At 43.7% G+C, this 25,730-nt stretch overlaps 2 protein-coding genes across 5 annotated transcripts in view; one reads left to right on the top strand and one right to left on the bottom strand.

Moving 5' to 3' along the window:
• The first annotated feature begins 251 nt into the window (after positions 1-251).
• LOC105012247 (nuclear distribution protein nudE homolog 1) lies at positions 252-7,607 on the top strand. Its single transcript, XM_029122554.1, has 9 exons — positions 252-336; positions 750-873; positions 1,136-1,289; positions 1,963-2,111; positions 4,986-5,122; positions 6,402-6,569; positions 6,979-7,064; positions 7,159-7,316; positions 7,492-7,607. Exons 2-9 carry the CDS (start codon positions 788-790, stop codon positions 7,592-7,594), a joined length of 1,041 nt encoding a protein of 346 aa, XP_028978387.1. The 5' UTR covers positions 252-336; positions 750-787; the 3' UTR covers positions 7,595-7,607.
• Positions 7,608-9,882: 2,275 nt separating this feature from the next.
• Positions 9,883-25,730, bottom strand: part of myh11a (myosin, heavy chain 11a, smooth muscle) — a 42,488-nt gene continuing 26,640 nt past the window's right edge. For 2 of the 4 annotated variants that reach the window (XM_010872904.5, XM_029122553.2), the window contains 32 exons: positions 25,596-25,691; positions 25,271-25,389; positions 24,973-25,125; positions 24,137-24,310; positions 23,778-23,951; positions 23,546-23,660; positions 23,145-23,338; positions 22,736-22,857; positions 22,463-22,532; positions 22,084-22,244; positions 21,728-21,836; positions 21,496-21,627; positions 20,986-21,192; positions 20,475-20,612; positions 20,157-20,280; positions 19,893-20,064; positions 19,372-19,584; positions 19,063-19,207; positions 16,927-17,133; positions 16,605-16,709; positions 16,282-16,434; positions 15,679-15,927; positions 15,146-15,358; positions 14,690-14,902; positions 14,319-14,480; positions 14,033-14,161; positions 13,784-13,872; positions 13,483-13,606; positions 13,067-13,192; positions 12,709-12,900; positions 12,439-12,611; positions 11,055-11,190 (listed from right to left, as the gene is read on the bottom strand). In XM_010872904.5, the coding sequence (XP_010871206.1) occupies positions 11,055-11,190; positions 12,439-12,611; positions 12,709-12,900; positions 13,067-13,192; positions 13,483-13,606; positions 13,784-13,872; positions 14,033-14,161; positions 14,319-14,480; positions 14,690-14,902; positions 15,146-15,358; positions 15,679-15,927; positions 16,282-16,434; positions 16,605-16,709; positions 16,927-17,133; positions 19,063-19,207; positions 19,372-19,584; positions 19,893-20,064; positions 20,157-20,280; positions 20,475-20,612; positions 20,986-21,192; positions 21,496-21,627; positions 21,728-21,836; positions 22,084-22,244; positions 22,463-22,532; positions 22,736-22,857; positions 23,145-23,338; positions 23,546-23,660; positions 23,778-23,951; positions 24,137-24,310; positions 24,973-25,125; positions 25,271-25,389; positions 25,596-25,691 (4,889 nt within the window). Of the gene's footprint in view, positions 11,191-12,021; positions 12,059-12,438; positions 12,612-12,708; positions 12,901-13,066; positions 13,193-13,482; positions 13,607-13,783; positions 13,873-14,032; positions 14,162-14,318; positions 14,481-14,689; positions 14,903-15,145; positions 15,359-15,678; positions 15,928-16,281; positions 16,435-16,604; positions 16,710-16,926; positions 17,134-19,062; positions 19,208-19,371; positions 19,585-19,892; positions 20,065-20,156; positions 20,281-20,474; positions 20,613-20,985; positions 21,193-21,495; positions 21,628-21,727; positions 21,837-22,083; positions 22,245-22,462; positions 22,533-22,735; positions 22,858-23,144; positions 23,339-23,545; positions 23,661-23,777; positions 23,952-24,136; positions 24,311-24,972; positions 25,126-25,270; positions 25,390-25,595; positions 25,692-25,730 lie in introns of all 4 variants that reach the window. The other 2 variants (XM_013135285.2, XM_029122552.2) reach the window with 2 other exon arrangements.

Raw genomic sequence — 25,730 nt, 5'->3', positions numbered from 1 at the left:
TTAAAATCGCGACTCCACGCCCTCCATTTGAGTGATAACCTGTGAAAAAAGTATTCCAAATATAGACATATTTGTGCACAGATTGAATTTGTAAATGTTTTATTTAAATCCTTAAATTGCTAAATTTGCGCACTATGTTGTCCGTTCACAAAAATGATTGGATAAAATACAAGTACATTTTTGCGTCATCCTTTCAATCCACCAATGGGGAGCTGTAAACGCGGGGGATGTAATCGTTTGGATTTGGTTAGGAGGACAGTTTATTTCCGATACTGGGGTCTTACTAGCGTTGGCTACATGAACTGGCTAATATTCAAAGTTATCATCAACATATAGGTAAGAATCAACACTCGATAACTACATATCACTGTTTGGAAAGCGAAATTAAAAGCAGATTCATAAACACTATTGGTGTGGGGTGTTGTTTAGCTGGCAGAAATATACGATTTGACCCGGTTGACAAGCTAATGTTAGCAAATTGCTACTGTGGTGTGATATATAATCTATATATCTGGTCAACCTGTACGTTTATAATTATATGGAAGCATGTGGAGCAATCAGATGTGCTACTTAATGTTAGCTGGCTAGCCAGTAAATTTGACGTGTGAACACACTAACGTTACGGATTCCCCAATTGCAGTTGCATGACGTTAGCTACCGTTGCTTTAACTGAAAGAAATCATAACACATCTAAAGTCTTTCTTGTATATCCAGTGCACTGTTAATTCATTAGCTACTTGTTTTCTTAGCTAGTGGGTGCTGTAAGACCATAGTCAACTGGACAGCCATGGGAGAGCCCAAGACGCTCAAGTTTGCGTCCTTAGAAGAAGAGCTGAGTTTCTGGAAAGAGCAGTCAGCCCAACACCAACTACGGTAAGGATTACCATCGGTTAGTTACTAGTAGTAGCCACATCTGGTGTCCCTAAACTGCAGATATAGGAACAGTTTACTAAACATCAAGACTAACCTCACCATATAAAGGGTTTAAAATTAAATCTAGATCAGATCTAACCTCACCATACAGAGGTTATAATAAGTCGTCTAGATCCAAATGTCCCTAGATCAGCGTTCAGCCATAGGTGACTTCATACTGTCAAAGCTTAGACTTGTTTTTTACATCTGTTTCTGTAACCAGGGCGGAGCAGGCACAGGAGGAGTTGCAGGAGTTCCAGCAGATGAGTAGGGACTATGAAGCGGAACTGGAGACAGAACTGAAGCAGTGTGAAGCACGAAACAGAGAACTACTGTCTAACAACAACCGGCTGCACATGGAACTGGAGAACCTCCAGGTTAATGTGGCATCCCTGTGTTTTTAAGAGAAACACTGATCATATTCTGTAGTCTTTAATCTCTGCATGTAGTATTCTTGTGTTTCAACAGCATCCCTGCCAATAACGATTGGGATCTCTCATGTACATTTTCAGTTTCACCTCTTGTGTTCTGTTATTTAGTTGTATATACACATACTGTACACACACAAAACACTCACAGTTACGCTAGCATCACAAAATCATAGCCACCATCACTAGAGGCTCTCTGTGTCCAATACCATGGAGCAGCTGACTTCTGGGTAGCTATTTATACAGCAGTCCAAAGGGAAAAGAGAAATGACAGAGTCAGTTAATACTGGATTTTGCTGAAGGGCTTAATTGTTGGGGCCAGGAGGAGAAAACGACTGCACAGAAGTTGAAAGCAAATGATCGGAGACTAGAGTTGATAAGCAAGACAGCTATCACATTTATAAAAGTCTGATTTCATGTGACAAGCTAGACCTTTAATTTTTCTAACTGTCATGTTTATTTGTGAAAAAGGAAAACACTCAGCATTACCCAACAATGTTGATGAACAGTTGTGACAACCTTTTTTGTTTTGGCGTAAAGTTATACAAAATGTCTTGATATTTTCACAGTCCCCGTGTCGTTCTCTCGTGTTTTGACTGCTGGCTGTTCTCTTGGCTTGCAGGAGAAGTATGAGGCCCAGCACTCAGAAGCCTTCCGACAGATTTCAACTCTAGAAGGAGACTTGGCAGAGACGACAGCTGTCAAAGACCACCTACAGAAATACATTAGAGAGCTGGAGCAGTCCAATGACGACCTGGAGAGGGCCAAGAGGTCAGTCAGTCTGGACACTTTGACATTTGGCTAAGGGCTGACCCATAGAGTCGACCTTCAGTTGACAGGTCAGTTTGTAGACTAAGATTTATTTTAGCCGAGCATTGGCATGGCCACACCAAACACCTGTCTGATGCCTGCCTATTCCATTGCAGAGCCCTTTGCTGTGAGTCACGTGGTTGTGTACATGCTACTGAAATTGTAGCCTAATATTGGTAATATTGTTTAAGACTGATGGTGCGACACTACTATAAATATAATTTCATCAGACCCGTTTTCCGTATTGATATTATAATTCAGCCTAGCCCAATGCCAAACACCCCTTTTTATTTTTGCAGACGGCACTTGAACTTAAGCACAATTCTGGTAATTTTATTTTCATTAAGCACAATTTAATTGTTGATTTGTATCATTTGCTCTTAATTTTAGGTGTCCAAAAAACCTAATAATGTGGGGAGCAAATAGGTTTTTTACATTTGGCAGTAGCCCTGTTTGAGATTGTTTGTGCGCAAAGCTTGGGCTTTGGCTTTGCTAGGTCTAGTTTTGAAACTTCTTACCAGCGTCTTGTAGTCAAATATAAGCATAGTCCTGTGGTGTATAATCACTTATACACCAGACTTGAAGCTAGATTGAAGATGTATATCCCAAATGTAAATGTATTATTGAAGGTTATAGCTTAATATAGTAAGCTCAAAATCCAGTGGCTTTCTTCTGTCCGACTGCCTTCACCTGTGTCTTTGTGGCACTTAGTACTCGTCTGCCAGATGTGGTACGGGCGTGTTCTCCAACGTGCTGAACTTGAGAATCTTCAGTAAGTGCGTTTTCCCTCCTACCCTCCTCGACCCCAACCCCTCCTTTCTCCAGACCATCTCAGGAGATCGCTTCTCTTCTCTCATTCAATTCAACCCTGACCACTGCTTATGATGGCTAGGGTTGCATACCTGAAGAAACCCACACTTGATATGTATGACTTCAGCCAAGTGTTACTTCAGTCCTTCCTTTGTAAAACACTTAAGTGTGGATTCTCTGACAAAATTCTACTCAACCAGTTTGGCTTCCAAGATGGGTCATTCGACTGTGACCCCTCTCCTGTAAATCACAGAATGCCTTCTTCGAACTACTCGAATGGACACTCAACTGTTCTCATCTTTCCAGATCTATCCCCTCCCTTAGACACAGTGAACATTTTAACCCTTTTCTGCCCGCTCTCAGGGTCTGCTCTGTGGGCCAGTACTATGGATATGGATGGATTTCAGGCTCTGTATACACTCCATACACAAGTCACTTGACCCCTTCATATCTTCCCATGGTCTCTCCTAATATTGCAATGGCAATGACACTCAAGCAGAGAAGTCTGTCTGCTTCCCTGGTAGACTTCTCTGCTTCCCTGGTAGACTTCTCTGCTTCCCTGGTAGACTTCTCTGCTTCCCTGGTAGACTTCTCTGCTTCCCTGGTAGACTTTTCTGCTTCCCTGGTAGACTTTTCTGCTTCCCTGGTAGACCTCTCTGCTTCCCTGGTAGACCTCTCTGCTTCCCTGGTAGACCTCTCTGCTTCCCTGGTAGACTTCTCTGCTTCCCTGGTAGACTTCTCTGCTTCCCTGGTAGACTTCTCTGCTTGGATGTCGGTCCACCATCTCAAGCACAACTATGACTAAACAAAGCTGCTCTTCCTCTAGTGGAAGACATGTCCACTATAATACTTCTCTATTATGGTTTCCCCCTCCCAGAGTGCAAAGGACCTTGGCATGACCCTTGGCAGATATACAGGCAGTAGCTCGCTCCTGCAGGGTCGTGATCTACAACCTTGTGCAGTATGACCTTATCTTACACAGAAAGCGGCGCTGGTACTAATCCAGGAACCTACCATGTTCCTGCTGTGACTCAATGTTGGTAGGGCTCCATGCTTGAGACCTTAAACCCCTGCAACTCATCCTCTGGTCTCTGGGCTGACCCAGCCCTAAGGATGGGGAGAACCCGCTTAGCCTAGCCAAAACACTTCCCTGTCCAGGCACTTGATCAAGGTGGACTAGATTAACTTTAGGCACTTCAGGAGATTGCTTATCTGGCTATTCAGTTCAAGATTAAACTTGATGGACAGGTTGTATAGCAAAAAACAAGTAGACTTATTTAGCTTTGAATCTCAATGGATTTTTTGAGATTAGAAGTCCCATGGTTGAAAGTGATTTTATTCTCCATTAGTCTATGTTTGCTAGCTAACTTCGCTTGGAGCCATTAGTTAGCTGGGGTGAGTAAGCTGGGATTTGTTAGTTGTCGATAGTTAGCTGTGGTAACTAGCTATCTTAAGCTTCTCTACCAATTTTATTAGTGGCTTTTTCAAGTTCAATGTAATTTCATACTGCGGACATTATTGTGGTTGATGTTGAGTTCACTATGCATAGTCTGCATATTTTCCAATCTAGTTGTCATTAACAACTTAAATGTTTACAGCACATTGTTAGACCAAACTGTTTCATGGCTTTGGTTAATAATACAAACTTACTTGTCTCGATTCCCAGTCCCTATTTTTAGCCAGTATGGGATTGATGTGTCCCTAGATATTACAATACCTTACAGAAAGGCAGGGATTTTGAAGATTTTCATTCTCACACACTAGATATGCTGATGCACTCCTCAAATAAATATATTGCAGCTGTTTCTACTGTTTATATTATTATCTGTAAAGTGTTAAATCCAAATGTTTTCATTAAATTAATGTTAATGTTTTCATTAATGAAAATTGCAACAGTTTGCCTGTAATGCATTTTTGATTAGATTTCAGATCCCAGAAAAACTTGCTGTAACTGTGGCATCAATTAATGGGCATCCTAATAAATGTCTTTTAATAGTTAATTCATCTCTTCCCCTTGTCTCCCAGGGCAACTATCATGTCTCTCGAGGACTTCGAGCAGAGGATGAACCACGTGATTGAGAGGAATGCTTTCCTGGAAAGTGAGCTGGATGAGAAGGAAAATCTCTTGGAGTCAGTTCAGAGGCTTAAGGACGAGGCCAGAGGTGAGTGCGTAGAATGTGAAACTCAGAGGATCATATGATGTTTACAGAAAACGCTAATGATGCAACTTTATAGCCAGTATATAAACTGTGTGGAATTTAACAGTTGAATAACTGATGCTGTAAAAAGGTGAATCACATGAATCTTATGAGTGCATATCTGCCTACTGAACATGCAAAAGGTTCAAAGGAGCTCTATAAACATTTGCAATAGCTAGACTTCATAAGTACACTTATCTGGGCAGCAGCTTGCCATATACTGCTCTTTAGCCAATATTTTGCAGATTCTGTGCCGATAAGATCTAGACTTGTTTCTATTTGTTAAATGGCAGCTTAGCATGGATCCAGCATAACACATTCAATAAATATTTTAAATACTAATCACCGTTGTTAAAATAAAGTGAAAACCAATTAACATTTTTAACAACAAATTGCACGACCATATGTACAAATTAACACACACATAAAAATGAACACCAAGTGAACATAACCATTACATAACGTGATATATTGAGACATACAGATGGACTTGGTTGGTTTGATTTTGAATGTGTGTGGTGTGATGGAAGTGTCAAGTTTTTGTCTTTTGTAATTCATTCCAGTAATTTGAGGTGGAACATTTTAAAATTAACCTCGGCCAAAAGAAGTGTAGAATTTAGAATTGACCGGTGTAAGCCCGCAGGTTGCAATTGGATGGCAGATGTGGAGGAGTAATCTGAGGTAGAGGGGTGACTTGTTAAGTTGGTACTAGTGATGTATACATGCATATATATTTTCTTCAGGCATTTAATCCTTCAACAGACAGGAAAGTGGTGAAAGTGTATTTTCTGATAAAGCAGTAGGTCGGACTTACCCACACTGCAGCATTACGTGTGTACAGACGACAGTGGCTGAGACCACAGGACCACAGTAACAGCTAATTTGTTCTGGGTTCTCAGAATAAGGCATCTTTTACCCTTCATCCTTCATAGTGGCAAGCAAGTAAACTGCATCTGGGTAGTCCTGGGTGTCGTTTACAGGCTTGCCACTGTAAAGGATGGGTTAAGGATGCCTTATTGTGGGAACAAGATGCTGAAGATGGGTAATATGGAATGTATGGGTAAGGAATGAAGGAATAAAAGTGAGCTGTCCTGTCATATACCAAGTTATATGTCGGTGTTGACACCCTCCAATTCTGACCCTTTAAGGGTTGATTGTGTGAGCGTTCATTTTGGTTTTTTATTTTATTGAGGTGAAATTCTGCCATTACTGGGAACTGATCTGGGTCTCTTCCCTGGGGTAGACCTGAGACAGGAGCTGGCCGTTCAGCAGGTCCAGGAGCGAAGGCCCACCAGCAGCCTCTCAAAGGAGACGGACCGGACGGAACCCTCTTCACGCTCCAGCATAGCCACCACCCCGTCCAAACCACTTGGTACATTCCTATCAACCCCCGTGTCCAGCATCCGCAGAGGTAGTAAGCCAGACCAGCGGCAGTTATGTTGTGGGTTGAACTGTAAAATAGTTTGGGCGGGGGGGAGAAGGTCTGGGTTTAAGAATCTGACGTGTAACCAAAAGTCAAGGTGAAAAATCTTTGAGCAATATTGTGGCTGTAAATCTTTCAGGATAAAAGCTTCTGCTGAATGACAAAAACGCAACTATAGTTACTTCACTTAAATTGACAATCACATCTCTTGATGTCCTCACTTTCAAAACGATGTAATTCGTTTGATATTATTCTATGGATTTGATATTTGGTTGCTATTTAGAAAAATGATGGTGATGTCACGCCATAGGATTTGTAGCTGTGGTTGGATTTAAATCTGCTGATGTCTGCTTGTGTAGTTGTTGCCATATTTTAACTGTGATGTGCTTCTATTAAGGGGATAATTTAGCTGGAACTCCCCTGACCACATCGGCTCGCATTTCTGCACTCAACATTGTTGGTGAGCTCCTACGAAAAGTTGGGGTAAGAGACCTCTGTCATTGTCCTGAGGAACTTGGTGTGTCACGACTCTCCCATGAATCGTAATGAAACCTCTTTCTCCTCCGGGGCATTGTAGAATCTGGAGTCCAAATTAGCGTCTTGTCGAGACTTCGTATATGACACATCTTCAAACAGACCCGCTCTTCCGGCAGTTCCCGTCAGTTCCCCCTCTGCTGTAGACGGGGGAACAGAGATCCAGACTAGTAGTACCAGTCCTCCTCCCCAGTACGAGAGGTGAGTTAGTCAAGATGGGAAATGCATATTTTCTTCGGAAAATGACTTCCTTTTGGTTGTTTGGATCAATTTTAACTTGTGCGGTTCTGAGATGCTGGTACATTTCCTGAGAAAATTATATTGTATCTGGTATTTGTTGCTGCTCATGTTACTCATGTTACATTGTTTATTGCAGTTTGGTGAAGCGATTAGAGTTTGGACCTGCGCCTCCCAGGGGAGTCTCCTCTCATTGCCAAGGCTCCCAGTCACCATCAGGTGGTGTCAAGATCCTGCTATGAAACTCCTTGCCCCCCCCCCCCCCCCCCCAACCCCGACCGTCACACTCTTACCCCAGTTCTGCCCAGTAGAGCTTTAAACTGTTGCCCCTCTCAAACTCACAACTATGAACATGTTAAGAATCGCATGTACTGAGAACTGTCACGTCATGATGATACAATGCTACACCTTTTATTTTTTGATAATGCAACATGTTATGGAGGATTCCCTGACCTGCTGACAGATCTTCTGCTGACCCTTGCCCTGTAACGACCCCAAACCTGAAATGCCACTATTCCCATGACTCCACACCATTGTAGCCACGTTGTATCGGCTGCCGTTTTGGATTCTTTTATGTTACTTTTAGTAGCAGAGTGAGGTCGGTCGACACTTGGCGTTAGCATTTAGCCGTTGCTGCCTTTTTTTTATCAACGTAAAAATGCCTCTTTGTGTAAGTTTTGCCTCATCATGGTTCGTTCCGCATGTTTACCCCCTCTGATCGTCGCGCATGTTAATTTCGAAGCCAAGCTGGGGATGTACACATGAACTGTCAGAGACGTAATCGCTGAGTAACACGAGCTTTAATGTTTGGGGAATGTGTATTCCTTCCATTTTTATGTGTTACTGTTATCTGCTGGATATGTTACTAAAATTACTATGGATGTAAATGTACAGGTCAGTGAGATACAAGTAATGGTTTACTGATGATTATGAATCGGGTGGTTTGAAAAAGACGGTGTATCATGGGTAGGACTTCACATCTCTTTTACTGCTCTAATTGCGTTGCTAACCGTTTTATAGTCACAATAAGGCATCTCTGGGGTAGGTGATTTATTGCCAATATACAACGGCTAAGTGCTGTATCCAGGCACTCTGTGATGTGTCGTGCATAAGAACAGCTTTGCGCTGTGGTATATTGTCCATATACCACACACCTTTTAAAGGTCTTCTACATGTTAACTTGAAAATATTATCTGTAAGAGATGGGAAGACTAGCACTGTCTTGCATTTGCTGAATGTTCTTATTAGTCAGGCAAGATATAGGAGTAGTGTACGTACAGTTAACTTCCTAGCATATCAAATGCAGCCTAGGTTGTTGGCAAATCTTTTCTGTAACAACTGTTGATAATGTAGTGTTTCTTTTTAGATCTATTTTAATTTTTTATTTTTTTTCTTTATCTGCTCAATATAGAGTTAGGAGCAATGCACTGCTGAACATATACAATGTATAAATCATCTAGATTATAGGTGTTTCTAATAGATAGGTCCTTAATGACAAACATGGTTCAGTTGTAACAGTTCAGTCAGGCCAGATTTCCTTTCAGAAGGCCTTAGATCAGATCAGGGAGATGTTAAAGAATATGAAATAGCAATAAGAGACCAATAGATTCGATGGGATAGAGATTGATTTCACTGAATGGAGCTCAGAGGCAAAGCACAGTTTATACTCAGTCGCCAAAATGATGCCTTGGATTATGGTGTGAGGGTCCGATGTTTACTGGGAGATATGTGAATTCTTTAAGCACTGTAAAAGAGCTTGTTTTAGCTTATGTCTTTCCAATGAGGAGCAATAGCCTATCAAAAATAGGTATGACAGTAGGTGATGTTACTATTCAACGACAAATATGTTTACACGTAGCAACAATATAGTATTTGTTTTTTAATTAGCCTGGTTCCCTACATACATATGTATGTGCATTAGCCAATTCCCTGGTCACATTTGTGATATGTGGTAGCTTGCTAGGAAAGTACAGGCAGATTTAAGACTTGATGTCTACACAACAACATTCTATGTTATATGCAGGTAGTCTTATTTAGGTTGTCTCCTGTGGGATGAAATTGTCACCAAGTACCATTTTGCAGCTTCAAACTATTGTAGTCAGGTAACTATTGGTAACAGTGTGTGATAATGACATCTCTGCCAGCTTATCTTCTATCATGAAGTGTCCTGGGGTCAAGGAATGCTTAGTCGAGCACCTTATTCCCCTTTCTTGTTTAAGCTGGGCTGGGTTGTAGCTTGGCTGATGCAACCTGCGTACCTCACAGCGCAGTCAGGGTTGTCTGAAGTCAGGAGGAGTTTGAGTCAGGTGTCAGACTGGCTGGGGCAGAGACGCATTTGTGTCTACTTTTTCAACCTCTGCTTTGATGTCTGGACTTATACAATGAAATGTATGCGCCTGAGGTGCTCAGTCTGTTGACCTGTTGGTTTGCAGTCCTTTTTGTATCAAAATGAACTCATAAAAAGAACATTCTAAACCCCTTTTTGTAATGTGGTGTGCTGATACATAGGAGAAAATATAGGAAAGAAGCATTACTTTTTTAGTCTTTTATTTCTCGTGCAGGTGGTTCCACAATTTATAGATTCAATAAGTGACATGTAAACATCCATTTTAATAACAAGACAATCCTCTTTGTTAAGGTGACCAGTGGCAGGAAAACAAATTACATTTTTGTTGAATATTCACCAGGACATGAATACACAACATAACCTACACATGGATGGTATATTTTACTTTCCAAGGTGTCAATGACAAGGTACACTGACCTAAAAACTATCTGAATGATCGTATATATACTTTATTAAAATTCAGGAACAAGGATAGTCAGGACTATGCAAGGAGGAAAGGGGTGACTGGTTTGGTTTATAAAAGTAGAAATGTGTTTTGCTGTCCATACTTGACAGTCCTATAAATACTCAAAATACGAAATGTATATTCTGGATACACCGTGCGAACCACAGACAAAACCCATCAGTTGCTAAGGTGGAAACTGTGTGTTGTTGTTAGGGCAATTATTTTTAATTATTTGGAGCACATCACAAGTTAATTAGCTAGGTGGGCACACCATTTGTCACAGTATTTAATTGGGTTGCATTGACCTTCTATAATGATCTTAAAACAGCAGTGTAGAAGACAGGACAAGTCGCATGTCATAGAAATAGAATTCTATACATACATAACCTCTTCATGAATACATTGACAAATATCATTGTAGATTGCGATGCCTCTAATTAGAATTGAAAGTGACAAATTGCAACATGTAAAGTACCCTTTGCCGGGTACAAAATTATGGCAAGGGAGGATCGTAGGTACGGTCATTTAGTTCAGTACAAAACAGTGTCAGAAAAGAACAGCAAATCACACTAACATCCCAGACACCAAAATGAAGAAAAGCTATTACAAAGGCCTCAATCTAGTCTTTGTTGCATGGTGACAAAGCCTTACGTGCTCTGAGGAAGGACACGGTTGCAACGTGACTGGTATACTTGGAAGCGATATGAAGGCATCTCCAGGAAGAGCAGGTGCTGCCACAGCAACAGCTAAGGGGAATCCTAATACAACACTAAACAGTAAGGTTAAAGGTCACTTGGGTGTGTTCTTTGGTAAAGCGGGTCTGTCTGGCATAGGTGCATACAGTGACACTGAATCTGAATGGTGGGCTGCTCATAATTGAAAATCTGATTCGGATTGGCTCGGGGCTCTTCTACTCGACAGACTTGGTTCCGTTATAGTCCCCCTGCGAGTCCCCCTCCTCCTCTGACGCGTCATCGATGACCCCTCTCCGGGCTCCGCCTCCAACACGGCGTGTCGCGCTGCCGAAGGACGGCTCCGCCCCGCGCCTGAACCAACCAACCAGACAAAGGACACACAGAAACATACACAAATACACAAACACAAAAACACACACTCGGGTGAGGGAAAAACTGGGCTTGGCAGGCAACCATGTCGGAGTGAAGACTGATACCAGGACGAACCTCTACCTAGGTCACACTTTTCCTTTATAGCCATATGGGGGTCTAACATCACGCACAGACAAGTTGAGATCAATGTTCATAGTATGTTATTTGATCATGTCAAATTGTTCTCGGGATTAGATTAAGATCAAAGATATAGCAGCAGTTTCCTGTAACTTGTCTATTATGTTTTGTTAGAGTAAACCACTTGTGTTGAACACGAGGAAGATGAGATGGGATCGCTGAAAGGCAGGATATGTTGTGAGATGTTATGGTAACAGTACAGCAGCACGCTGGCTGGTTATATCTTTAACTCATTTGACTCCTGTCTCAAAAGACATTAGCCTGGTCCCAGACCTGTTTGTGCGGTATTATCATCGGAGACCATATCATTTGTCAAGCTGGCAAAAACAGAACTGGAACTAGGTTGGATGGACACAGGAAAATGAGTTTAGGTTTAGGGCAACTAAACCAAGCATGGAGAAAAATATGGTCACCTGCAAGGAATAGGAAGTGCAATACACTTGACTTGCACTTTTTCAGACTAGGAGCTCTTTCAAATGAGCTCAAATGGAGTTCTGTTGAACAGTGAACCATATTTCACTCTCTGAGGCGAAGAAATTGGCACAGTCAGTTGTACAAGAGTGCATGGGGGTAAGTTATGGAAAGTTAAAATGAAACAGCGATAAATAGGGTAACTTCTGAACGCAGAGATACCTGCTGTTACTCCTTGGGTTCTGGGTTTGGGTTGCCTCTGAAATAAAGATTCAACAAAGGCTTTGATGTCCGGGAGAAAAACCAGTGGTGCTGGACTGAAATAAACTCTGATGAAGGACTTTGGACTCAACCCCAATTCTAACAAAAAAGGGTAATATAAACAAATTAAAGGTATGCTCCAGCCTTGGCTGGAAGATTTGACTGGACTCGACAGAGGAATGATCATTGTGTGAAACTTCTGTGATTAGTCTGAAAGCTAATCAGTGTGAATACATTTTCATAGTGCTTTTATTTGGTGGTTGAGAATTTTGAGTAATTTCATGTGAACACCTCTAAACTACAGGACACATGCGAGGAGACGGGCATGGAACACAACTACCCTGAAGTTGGTTTAATAAATCCTAGGTCAAACCCTACCTGAGCTTGCTCTTGAGGGAGTTGACCTCGCGGCTCATGGCGTCGTTAGCCTCGGTGGCCTCATCCAGCTCCCTCTGGAGCTTCCTTCGGGCAGCCGTGATTCGCTGGGACTCCTCCTCCGATTCCTCTAGCTGCCGTTTCAACTGCTTCATCCGCGTATTGCCCTTTTCCGCCTGGGGAGAAGAAGAGGATCCCAAATCAACCCACATTAAGACTTACAAATATAGACACCTTACCAAACTTCACATCACACAAAGGGTGTGTGTGTACCTGGTCCTTGTACTGCTCTGCCTGCTTCCTCTCGTCCTCCACCTGGATCATCAAATCCTTCAGCTTCTTGTCCTTCTGACGCACTCCCTTTGCCATGGCCTGCTTCTCCCTGTTCTCCTGCTCCAGTTGCTCCTCCATCTGAGCCACCTTGGCCTCCAGAGCCGTGATGGACGACTTGAACTTGGACTTGACCTGGTCGGGACCAACAGAATAAGAGCATCAACTCACCGCATCAACCCAGGGACGCTTTCCTCAACAGGGGAAAGTGTCAGTCTTTTCACTGTATCAACCCAGGGAGGCTTTTCTCAATGGCGGGGAAAGTGTCAGTCTTTTCCCAGTGTGGTGTTCTGTCTCTGACCTGGTTCTCCATCTCCTGGAGCTTGGCCTTCAGGTCCTTGTTCTGCCTCTCCATCTGCTGCCTGGCACTCTCATTCTTCTGGGAGGTGGTGCGTTCTGACTGCAGCTCTGTGTTCAGCTGATCCACCTGAGGAGGCGGGAGAGGACAAATGTTAATCCAGGTGAAAATCGAGTCAAAAAAGCATTTCGACACAGTCACTTTTGCAAGTGACGTAGCTTGACCACTCATTGTGGTCTATGAGTGGTTAAGCTACGTAGTAAATTAACACTTGTTTACTGGTAAACCTGACAGAGAGAGGCAGATAAGCAGTGTTCAAAGTGTGGAAACTGCCTGTTTATGGAACCAGACTGGGTAATAACAATATACATTGTTTTACACTGTAAGAGGCTGACAGACAAAATGGCCGTCTGTTGTACCTGTTGAGTGCTCTTCCTCAGCCTGTCATTCAAGATCTCCATGTTGCTGCTCTCCTCCTCCAGCTCCTCTTCCAGCTGTGAGATCTTAGCCTCCAGGCGACGCTTCTCATCGGACAGGGCTGACCTTCAATGGACACACAGCAGGAATTCATCACTTACTGCCCCCTGCGCCCCACCACCACACACTGCTTCGATCACACCACCACTGTCAAATGTTCACTCTGCTTCCTAATTTATTCCACCCAGCGGACTTTGAGGAACAACACCATTGCGACACCGATGTCGGGAGAGTTCTGCTCACTTTCCAGAGGTGTTGCTGGCCAGTTCGTCGGACAGTTCGTCCCTTTCTGCTTCTGCCTGCTTCCTGGCCCTCTCAGCGGCAGCGAGTTCCTACACGCACAGAAAACAAAGCAATTTCTGCCATAGTTCAGCAGCCCTGTTGTCACACAGTACTCACAGTGGGTCAGGTTAGTACCTCCCATACAAATAGAATGTCAACACGTATTCTTAATAAATTAGACCGGATGACTAGGTGAAACTCCAACAGCACCTCCTGTAGCTGCATGAGCTCAGCCTCGAGACTCTTGGCCTTCCTCTCGCTCTCCTTGGCCGTACCCAGCACCTCCTCTCTGGCCGCACGGGCATCCTCCAGCTCCCTCTGGAAGTCCTTCATCTGGGCCTGGAGACAGACGATAGAGGGTTAATGGCGGCAGAAGCACCTAAAACGATTACGGTGTTCAAAAGAGGCTGTCGTGAAACCAGGGGGTGGAATGACCGTAGCGTCATTGAGGCGAGTTCACGTTCTACAGTACTTGACGTTGTCCCAGCCACCTCACCTGGATCTTGCGCAGCTGTTTGATGGCCTCGTCACGTCCCTTGTTGGACATCTCGATCTGTCCCTCCAGGTCCTTCAGGTCTCCCTCCAGCTTCTTCTTGGCTGCTGCTGCTATGGTCCTCTGCTTCCTCTCATCCTCCAACTCGGTCTCCAACTCGCGCACCTGTCGACAGCAAATGAAGAATGCTAGGAACGCTACACTCCATACTGGAATAAAATCCAAGGCCGAGTGTGGGTGATTTCGATTAGCTACGCTGGACTAGATTACTTCAGTAATGAGTAGGTGTTCTTTTGTTAAGGAGCACCTTTGAAATCCTGGATGTTTTGAACTTAAACGTGGCCACTGCCTCCTCCATTTACAGCTTTGCCTACCTGCTTGATGAGCTGCCTTTTCTTTTCCTCGCCCATCTCATCGCGTCCGGCCAGGTCCCTTTCGAACTGGGCCTTCAGTGCCTGCATGTTGACCTCCAGACGCAGCTTGGCATCCTCAGCGGCCTGCAGCTCATCTTCCAGCTCCTCCAGCTGGGTCTTCATCTCCTCCACCTGGGCCTCCAGACCACGCTTTCCCTTCTCCAGCTCATGGACCTACAAGTGGGTTGGATGGTGGATGGCTGGATGAGAAACGGTTGTAAACATGCTTGGCTACAAAAGGTTTGTAGGTTTATCCCAAGACCTGGATTAAAAAGTCCATTGAAATGATCTCCATCAAATGTGACTTCATGAACAGTATTCATAACGGTAGAGTTTGACATTATGTACATTAGAGTCCGTTATATATGTTAGAGTCTGTTAGAGTTAGACATTATGTACGTTAGAGTCCGAACTCACACTCTTGCCCACGTCATCCTTAGAGCTGACCAGGTCTTCCATCTCGGTCCTCAGTGCTTTGTTGGCTCTTTCTAGCTCTTCTCTGCCATCCTGGGCCTCCTCCAAAGCTCTGGCCAGAGACAGGGCCTTGGTCTCCTTCTCCCTGGCCTCAGCCTCAGCACGGTCCCTCTCCTCAGCGTACTTCATCGAGATGGTCTTCTCTTCTGCCAACATCTGGAAGAGAGAGTAATGGGGAAAAAATAAGCTCTGATGAGTTTACTTTGACATTTTAATCATTTAGCTGACACCCTTATCCAGAGAGACATACATTTTTTAACTGGTCCCCAGTGGGAATCAAACCCACAACCTCTAGTGTTACAAGTGCCATGCTCTACCAACTGAGCTACAAGGGACAAAGCCTAATATATTTAATTTACATGACATTTAGTTGTCATTTCTTTCTTTTTTTTCCTATTCCAGCAATCTTGACCAGAATGACTTGAAAAAAGTCCTGTTATTCTCCGTATTTACTTTTACCTAATTCTACCACTAACCTGGTCAAACTTCTTCTGCTTCTTCTCCAGGTTGGAGACAATGGTCCTCTGGTTGTCCAGGTCCATAAGAATGTCCTCCAGCTCCTGCTGCAGGCGGTTCTTGGTCTTCTCCAGCTTGTCATAGGCAGAGGCCTTCTCCTCAAACTGGGTGTTTGATGCCTCCAGGTCTCTTTGCAGACGCTTCTTGCTCTCCTCTAGGAGCTCCACGTTACCAGCCATCTCCTCCAGCTTTTTCTTAGAGTCTGACAGCTGGTAACATAGGAAAATGACTAAACGTTAGATATTTCTTATTTATTGGACAGGAAACTGGAGGAAGATAGATTTGTTTATTTGCTGGGAGCGCAGTAGGTGGGATTTAAACCCACGCTGCGTCTGTACACGTGTACCGGAGGCAGACCGCTAGACCATCCTATGACACATGACCACTCAAATTCTGAATGAGAACGCCTGCCCATTAACAGTGACTCTTCATCCAAAGTGGACGCTAACTTGACATTTACAGTCATGTTGTGATGGCAAAGAGGATCCCTTGACAGGCAGCATGCATCTCGCTGAGTTCGCACTCTTTGAACCCTCGGTCAGACACTGCGCGTGACCTCTCACCTGTATAGTGAGGGTGGACACGTGTCTCTCCACATTCCTTTTGGCCTCCACCTCCTCCTCCAGCTGCTCCTGCAGACTATTACGGTCATCCTCCATCTGACGAAGCTTTGTGGATAACTGCAGCTTTTGCCGGGTCTCCTCAGCCAGCAGCTCCTAAAGGGGTCAGGGTCAACGCTCGTTGTTAAAAGCGAAGTTATCATCAAACAATGAGCAATGAGTTACAAGGCACGCATACATTTAGGATGAAGATAGGTTTCTGTTATAATTTATCATTGAATGTGCGGTGCTGGCAGGTGAGTAACTTCATTTGATCAATACTTTACCTGTGTGTCTTGGGCTTGGGCACTGAGGGTGGAAACGTCTTTGCTTAGCTTAATGTTCTTCCCCTCGGCTTCGTTCAGAAGGTTGGTGACACTCTCGAGTTCAATCTTTTTAGAGAAAGAGATGGGATATAAGGCACTGACTAGAGACAATGGGACAATGCCAATCTTCTATAACTTCATTTACAATTGTCTGATGAAAGTTCCCACCACAAAATCTATTGCATCAAATGGGTTCTCGATCTCTGGTCATCGACAGATGCAACATCAACTGGTCTGTTTCATTGCCACACAGGGATACCCTCCTGAATGAGTTTCCACTCACAGTGATCTTGGAGCAGCGTTCTCCCAGCTCGGTCTTCTGCTTCTCGCTGTCAGTGAAGCGAGCCTGCAGGTCGTTCAGCTGACCTTCAACCTTCCTCTTCTTGTTCTCAATGTCCTGCTTGGCCGTGTTAAGGGTGCGCACCTCCACCGAGAGCTCAGACGTTTCCTTCTCCAGGGCCTGCTTGGCCTTTTCCAAGTTGGACTTCACCTGAGGGACACAGCGAGAAGATACAGGTTCAACGCGCCATTGGAATGATACTTTATGTAGGATAATAGTACAGGTGCTTGTCATATAATTAGAATATCATCAAAAAGTTGATTTCAGTAATTCCATTCAAAAAGTGAAACTTGTATCTTATATTCATTCATTACACACAGACTGATATATTTCAAATGTTTATTTCTTTTAATTGTGATGATTATAACTGACAACTAATAAATCCTAAATTCAGTATCTCAGAAAATTAGAATATTACTTAAAGACGAATACAAAAAAAATATTTTTAGAAATGTTGGCCAACTGAAAAGTATGAGCATGAAAAGTATGAGCATGTACAGCACTCAATACTTAGTTGGGGCTCCTTTTGCCTGAATTACTGCAGCAATGCGGCGTGGCATGGAGTCGATCAGTCTGTGGCACTGCTCAGGTCTTATGAGAGCCCAGGTTGCTCAGATAGTGGCCTTCAGCTCTTCTGCATTGTTGGGTCTGGCGTATCGCATCTTCCTCTTCACAATACCCCATAGATTTTCTATAGGGTTAAGGTCAGGCGAGTTTGCTGGCTAATTAAGAAGAGGGATACCATGGCCCTTAAACCAGGTACTGGTAGCTTTGGCACTGTGTGCAGGTGCCAAGTCCTGTTGGAAAATGAAATCTGCATCTCAATAAAGTTCGTCAGCAGCATGAAGCATGAAGTGCTCTAAAACTTCCTGGTAGATGGCTGCGTTGACCTTGGACCTCAGAAAACACAGTGGACCAACACCAGCAGATGACATGGCAACCCAAACCATCACTGACTGTGGAAACTTTACACTGGACTTCAAGCAATGTGGATTCTGTGCCTCTCCTCTCTTCCTCCAGATTCTGGGACCTTGATTTCCAAAGGAAATGCAAAATGTACTTTCATCAGAGAAAATAACTCAGCAGCATTCCAGTCCTTTTTGTCTTTAGCCCAGGCGAGACGCTTCTGATGCTGTGTCTTGTTCAAGAGTGGCTTGACACAAGGAATGCGACAGCTGAAACCCATGTCTTGCATACGTCTGTGCGTGGTGGTTCTTGAAGCACTGACTCCAACTGCAGTCCACTCTTTGTGAATCTCCCCCACATTTTTGAATGGGTTTTGTTTCACAATCTTCTCCAGGGTGCGGTTATCCCTATTGCTTGTACACTTTTTTCTACCACATCTTTTCCTTCCCTTTGCCTCTCTATTAATGTGCTTGGACACAGAGCTCTGTGAACAGCCAGCCTCTTTAGCTATGACCTTTTGTGTCTTGCCCTCCTTGTGCAAGGTGTCAATGGTCGTCTTTTGGACAGCTGTCAAGTCAGCAGTCTTCCCCATGATTGTGTAGCCTACAGAACTAGACTGAGAGACCATTTAAAGGCCGTTGCAGGTGTTTTGGGTTAATTAGGTGATTAGAGTGTGGCACCAGGTGTCTTCAATATTGAACCTTTTCACAATATTCAAATTTTCTGAGATACTGAATTTGGGTTTTTCATTAGTTGTCAGTTATAATCATTAAAATTAAAAGAAATAAACACTTGAAATATATCAGTCTGTGTGGAATGAATTATACAAGTTTCACTTTTTGAATGGAATTACTGAAATAAATAAACCTTTTGATGATATTCTAATTTTATGACCAGCACCTGTATAATGTACTGCAGTACTAGATGATGTAAGCCTACTCTGCATCCACTACATAGCGTTTTCACGCACTTGAACTGAGTGTGCTAACCCAGAGCATTGAGCCATTGAGGAGTGGTATAGCTAGATGTCCTTACCCGATTGGCCTCCTCCAGATGCATGTAGTGACATATGATATGCTATTAGATGACTGACAGGTGACCCACCAAACTGGCCTCCTCCAGCTGCATGTAGTGACTTGTGATATGCTATTAGATGATTGACAGGTGACCCACCCGTTTGGACTGCTCCAGTTGCTCAGTGAGCTCCTCCATAGCCTGGGTGTTTTTCTGTCTCATCTCCTGCACCTGGGCCTCGTGGGTCCGCGCCTCCTCTTCCATGGCCTTCTTCAAAAGGGTCACCTCTTGCTCCCTCTTCGCCCTGCACAAAAGTGAGATGGAGAGAGGGTAATTGAATAGACCAAGTACTACCATGGACGGTATAGATGTACAGACAAACGTACACATGGCTATGTTCCATTTCAACAATGGCCTCAAACTACTTGCTAGTATGTATTTGAACAGGACTGCTGCCTATGTGCCCACCGGAGCTCTTGCTGTGTGGCAGTGCTGTCCAGTGTGTCCTCCAGCTCAGACTTCAGAGCCTCCAGCTCCTCTCCCAGGTCTCTCCTGGCCTTCTCAGTCTTGTTCCTGGCCTGACGCTCAGAGTCCAGGTCCTCTTGAAGGTCTGAGATGTGGCCCTCCAGCTCGCGGATCTTCTTCAGGGCGTTGTTCTTCTGGGCAATCTCATCCTCCAGCCTTCAGAATATGGTGCAGTGTATCTTATTTATACATTTTCAACATTGGTCATGTTTTGTTTGTATGATATTTAATAAATGGATCATTATAAAATAATTATACATTATTATATTATAATATAGTAAAAGAAGAAACATTCAAAAAGAAATATTGGGTTACGGAAGGACAAACTGAGATACTAAATGATATGAGTATATTGAAGAGGATATTAGGACACTGAAGGACATATTGAGATACTGAAGGACATACTGATATCAATTGATGCCAATATTACAAGTCAATAGTGAATTTAATTGTCAGTTTCCCACCTTGTCAGAGCAGCCTGTAGCTCCTCCTCCTTTTTAGCAAGTTGGGCTTTGAGCTCAGCAATCTGGGCCTGCAGGTCAGCTATCTGCTCCTGGAGGTCGTTGGACTCCGCTTCCAGCTTACGCTTGGCCTTGTCCAGCTCCTGACGAGTCTTTTCTTCTTTCTTCAGACGAACTAATGGAAGAAAGATAAAGGTCTATGATAAAGGACAATACCCTATAGATATGTCTGCATTTGTCTGGATCGAATAAAAGATGGATACAAACCCTCAAGTTCAGAGATCATTGACTCGTGTTTGTTCTTGAGCTTGGTCAGATTTTTGGACTTCTCTTCTTCCTCAGCCAGGTTGGAGCTGAAGTCTGCTAGCCTCTCCTCCATCAATTTCCTCTCCTAAAACAGGGTGGACATAAAGAGGTAAACAAACAGTGTGAAGCCCCAACATTGCTTCTTTCATCCAACGCTGGGATAGGTTGGGTAAATGGGAAGACAGGATAAACTGTCACCCTCCATTAGAACAGTCACCTTCACCATCCACAACTATGCTTGACCACTTTATGTGATTGAGACATGGTTCTGTAATTAACCTTCAATAGTTTGTTGTTCTGGTCCTCCATCACCAGGACGTCATCCTCTAACTTCTTAATCTTGCCTTCACAGGCCACCTTCTCTAGCTGCAGCTTCTGACGGGCATCCTCCTCTTCCTCCAGGTGTTCCTCCAGATCCTTAAAACGGACCAAAAAAAAACATTAGATGTAGGATTTGAACCAGCAACCCTTCGGTCAGTGACCTGCTTCTTACCATTATGTTACTCCCATGATTTAACATGATAACATTATTAACATCCCATAAGGCACAATAAAATGACATTTCTAATAGTTGTATTTGTTTATAGTATTTGTATTTTTATTATACTTAGTTTTTATTGTTCATCTATTGGTATGCATGTAATAATACATTGTTTTGGTGTTTTATAATTATTTGAGAAAAAGTAAATAAAAAAATAAAAGAAAAACATTTATTTTAAAATCACCAAACCCCCCAAAAGAAACAAAGATATGTCAAGGTTAAACAGGTGGAAGGAAAAGTCAAACATACCTGCATCTGTTGTTGCATCTTCTTCTTGTCCACCTGCAGGGCCTGAGCTCGGTCCTCCTCCTCTTCCAGTCTGGCCTCCATCTCATGGAGGATCTCCTCCAGCTCCTGCTTCTTGGCAGCCAGACGTACCCTCATCTCCTCCGCCTCCGCATACAACTCTGTCTCAGCCTGCAGCTGCTCCTGAAGCGCATTCCTCTCCTCCAAAATCTGTGAACATCAAGCAGAGGGAGATGCTTCATCAACACTCAGGTGTCGACAACTCCGGTCTGTAGTGCTGAAACACTCCTGTTTGTTGATCTGGACTCCACTCAGCTTCATAAAGGGAAATAGACAGGGGGCCCAGCCAACAACCCTGTGTTACACCTTACTTTCTCAAGTACTAAATGATAGCGAACTGATAACTTCTCGTATCTTAATATCACGGCTTATGTTTAAGGTTTATCATAGGAATGCATTTGATTAAAAGAAATGCTTTTTTTTACTGGGAGTGTTCCTGTCTCTCATACATACCGTCGTGTGTTTCAGGGTGATATCCTTCAGCTCTGACTCATACTTTACAGCAGACTCCTTAGCCTTCTGTAGCTCCTCCTCCTTAATGCTCATCTCCTCCTCCTGGCGCGTCACTTGGAGCAGAGGCTTGACCTGCAAGTCACAAGGGATGACTTGATCAACACTCCATCCCAGGTGCCTTCGGCAACTACAGTCCAGGAGATCACATGAGGTGAGTAAGGTATAACATTACCTTGGTGAAGAGTCTCCACCACTGCCAGTTCCTAAGCTTAAGGTACGCAGCACAGTTCCTCTGGATCACCTTCATGGCCATCAGCTGCTGCTGTCTCTTAGCAAACGCCCTAGAGGAACACAGTAACTTAACCAACTTTGACCGTTTGCGCCGATTCCATTTTAAATGTGGTTTGTGGCAAATTACAGTGTACAAAGTGACGACTTCAACGACCTGGACTGTCTGAAAATGATAGCGTTTAGTACTGTTGTGTCTGTCAGCAGTGCCTGAACAATCATTCAAGATGTGGTCAATGAGTATTCAATGTATGGTCAAAAGTAGGGTGAATTTAGTTTGAAGTGTTTTTCAATGCTCACTTTCTGGCCAGGAAGCCTCTTGCACGGGATTGGAAGGCGATGATGACCACAGTGATCTTCAGGTCTCTTTCCTCTTCCAGTTGGGCCAACACACCAGTACGGAAGAAGATCTTACTCTGACCAATTCGGTAAAGGTTAGGGTCCAGATCCAGGTGCTTGATCTACAGAACGAGGAAATAAGACAGGATGTGAGTGTGAGTAAAGAGATTATAGCTTGTCTTGGTCTGTGGCAGAGTTAGTGCTGTTCTACCATATTGGTTTCAAACTCAGTACTTGGAGTCTTGGTAGAATTCCATAATATGTCATGCTGTTTGGAGTTGGAATTGATAAATGATAAAAGTCATGATGCTGCGCTCAGGAAGTGGCTGCACTTTCTTACCATAAGACCGCAAGCCTGTTTGCCATCCATAAATCCTTTGGGGATAGCGCTAGCCGCCAGGATCTCATAACTGTAGAGTTGAAGAATTAAGACACAGAGAATGTCTGATTCAGGGATATACTGTATGTTTACCACAAGCTATATTTAATATACAGTATTTTGAATCCACTAGAAAGAAGGCAACACATTAGCCTGGTTAACCAGACTGAATGCTGAAAACAAGGTAAGCAACAAGACGATTTCAACCAGACTAAGGCACTGAAATTTACTTACCGCTGACGGAACTCCTGGAAGAGGATTCGATTGGGGAATCCTTGCCGGCAGATACGGATGCCCTCCAACACTCCATTGCACCTCAACTGCTCAAGGACAAGATGAGCATCCAGTTTCCCTGACTGAGGACATAGAATCATGGGACATAACTTCAGTTCTTCACATTTACCATGTTGCACTTCCTCCACATCATCAAACATCCATTACAAAGGGAAATGTCCCTACAAAGGGGAACAACAAACATGAACTGAACCAGGCTCGAACTGAACTAAAATCTAATGGAAATGTAATCAAAAGGGAAGCCTTCCTTAAGGCAGCTTAATAGACCTTATTGCTAGCCTGACTGTGTGCCATAGACGACTAACGGACAAGTACCACAGCGTAACTACGATCCATGCCTGGTGCCTACCCTCTTCTCGTGGTTAGGGATGATACATCTGACGAAGTTGGGCTGGGTGTTGTGCAGAGTGGTCATGAGCTTCGCCAAGGACTCCTTGTACAGCTGACCCACAGTCCGGAACATGCCCTTTTTGGTCTTGGAGCCACTGGGCATCGAACTGTCTGACATCTTGGCCATGGTCTCCAGGCCCACCACGCGGTCCGCTGAGGATCATTAAGATAGAGATGGGGGGAGGGGCATTTTAGGATTTGGTTAGGACACTTGCAGTCACATAGTCCAGTAGCCTGTATGACAAACATGAAAAAGTTGGGCTGATTCTAGAATATATATGGTTACTGTGCTTTAGGCAACAAAGTGTTCATTTTCAGAAAATAAACACTCTATCCATCCCTATGTCTAGGAAGACTCACCATCCTTCCAGAGGTCCTGGATAAACGGGTTGGCCGAGTTGTTAAGCAGTGCTGTGACATTGTCATTCAGAGGGTCCATGTTCTTCGTCAACCAGTTATCGGCGTTATAGTCCACCTGAATGCAAAGCAACACACATTTGCAGCATTTGTATGTGCCCTCGTGGGGAACTTAACCCAGAATCTTGTCCCTCTTACTGAACCTCCGATCACCATAAAGAAGATAAACACACACCTTTCCAGCATAGTGGAGAACGGAGAACTCAGTCTTGCTTTTCAGCTGTTTGGGTTTGCTGAATTTGACATGGGTGGCCTGGGTGTTCAGGAGCTTTTCCACAAAGGAGACGTCTGTGGCTTTGGGGAACCAGCACTCCTCATCCAGCAGGGCCAGAATACCAGGAGGATTGTTCTGTGGAGAAAATACTGTATGAAATACTGTATTTTCTTGCTTTCTTAATATATCCAGGGAAGGTTTCAATGATACAAATGAAGCCTAATCCAGAAACACAAAGCTCTTTAAATGCGGAATCAAAACTGAGAATGCTTTTTTGTCAAGTTGAATCTGTATCAATCCTGTCTTTCTCCCCCACTAACCGGCCTCTCGATGAGCTCGATGCAGGGCTGCAAGTCCAGGCCAAAGTCGATGAAGCTCCACTCGATGCCCTCCCTCTGGTACTCTTCCTGCTCCAGGACGAACATGGTGTGGTTGAACAGCTGCTGCAGCTTCTCGTTGGTGTAGTTGATGCACAGCTGCTCAAAGGAGTTATCCTGCAAGCCAAGAAAATAACACTTCTGTTAGTAGTCATTTCCAGGTATATATAGGTGTCTCTCTGAATTCTACAATTTGATGCACAATGGAGGCTGTCTTATGGTCTAAGATGCTACCTCAATTGGAACACGCACTCTTCTCTATTTTTCCCAGGGTCTTAATGAAGCATAAAAATGCTAAAAATATACCTTCAAAAATATATATTATACAAATTGTTGAAGAAAAATTGTGTTCATGTATTACTATTAGTGTATAGATGTATCCAATGCAGCCTCAAATAATAAGACGTGCTGTTGTGAGAAAAGAGAAACTGAGAAAAGTTTTGTAAAGTTTCGCAGAGTTGAGGTTAGAGCAGGGTCAATTGTTAAAGAAGCAAGGATGCAAGATAAGACAGATGGGATGTCTACAGTACTGGGCACACACTCTACATTCATGAGTAGGAGATAAGCGATGTAACCAACTTTGTGCATGAATGGAAAATAACTTGAACAGAACGAGTTGGAGTAGCAGGCTAGGTCCACAAGGGATAACTGAACGGGGGCGTGAGAATGGAGAAGTGTCTGAGTCAGATCAGTTTCACTTTTGCCCATCTCCAAGAAACAGAGGAACAGCTGCCAGAACAGCTTGGCCAGAAACAAACATAACCGAAATCCTTTCTTACCTCAAATATCTCAAAGCCGGCAATGTCCAGGATGCCCAGGAACGATGCTCCCTGGCGTTTGGTCTTGTCCAGGGCCTTATTGACGCGAGCCAACAGCCAGCGGAACAGACGCTCGTACATAGCCTTGGCCAAGGCTTCAATGGCAAAATCGGCCTGACACAAACAGAAAGACAGTAACATTGTGTATGAAAAGGATAACCACACATAGCTTAAAATAATATTTTGACATGTTTTTAATTCAAGGGTCTTAAGCTGAGTCCACAAAGGCCACCTAAACATCAGCCTACTAAACATGTACCTGCTCTTTGGTTTGGGCCTTCTGCACCACCTCTCTGCCCACTTTGATGCGAGGTGTGAGAATTGCTCGGGTGAAGTCTACAACATTGATGCCCTGGAGGTGGCACACCTTCTGTGCCGCTAGAAAGGTTGGAAAAAACATCTTGTTCATTAAAATATATTTTAATGAACCTACCACAACACCTTGACACCATGTCAGGAGTTCAGAATGATCCTTTTTTGGGTCCCAGCGAAGCTACAGGGCTTAAAAAGCAAAAAACAAACAAATCAGAAATAAACAGGGTTCTTCAAAAGGCAGTCATGTCTGCCACTCTGTCTTCTCTAACCTGTGTTGTCAGGCATGGTGGCCTGTTCCTGGTTCCTCTCCTTCTTGAACTCAATGTTTCCCAGCTGAAGCACTGTGGAGCACACCTTCAGGATCCCTAAAACACAACAAGAGAATGCAAGTACAAATCAAAATG

This window comes from Esox lucius, chromosome 9, assembly GCF_011004845.1.
Source record: "Esox lucius isolate fEsoLuc1 chromosome 9, fEsoLuc1.pri, whole genome shotgun sequence".
Taxonomy (NCBI): domain Eukaryota; kingdom Metazoa; phylum Chordata; class Actinopteri; order Esociformes; family Esocidae; genus Esox; species Esox lucius.
The sequence above is the reverse complement of the archived record's forward strand: the minus strand, read 5'-3'. Positions and strand labels throughout refer to the sequence as shown.

Bases quoted from the DNA above. Each gene is read 5' to 3' on its own strand.
- LOC105012247 (XM_029122554.1), top strand. From the start codon at position 788: ATGGGAGAGCCCAAGACGCTCAAGTTTGCGTCCTTAGAAGAAGAGCTG. The intron at 1,290-1,962 runs GTTAATGTGGCA...CTTGGCTTGCAG, and splicing joins TGGAACTGGAGAACCTCCAG to GAGAAGTATGAGGCCCAGCA. The intron at 2,112-4,985 runs GTCAGTCAGTCT...CTTGTCTCCCAG, and splicing joins GACCTGGAGAGGGCCAAGAG to GGCAACTATCATGTCTCTCG.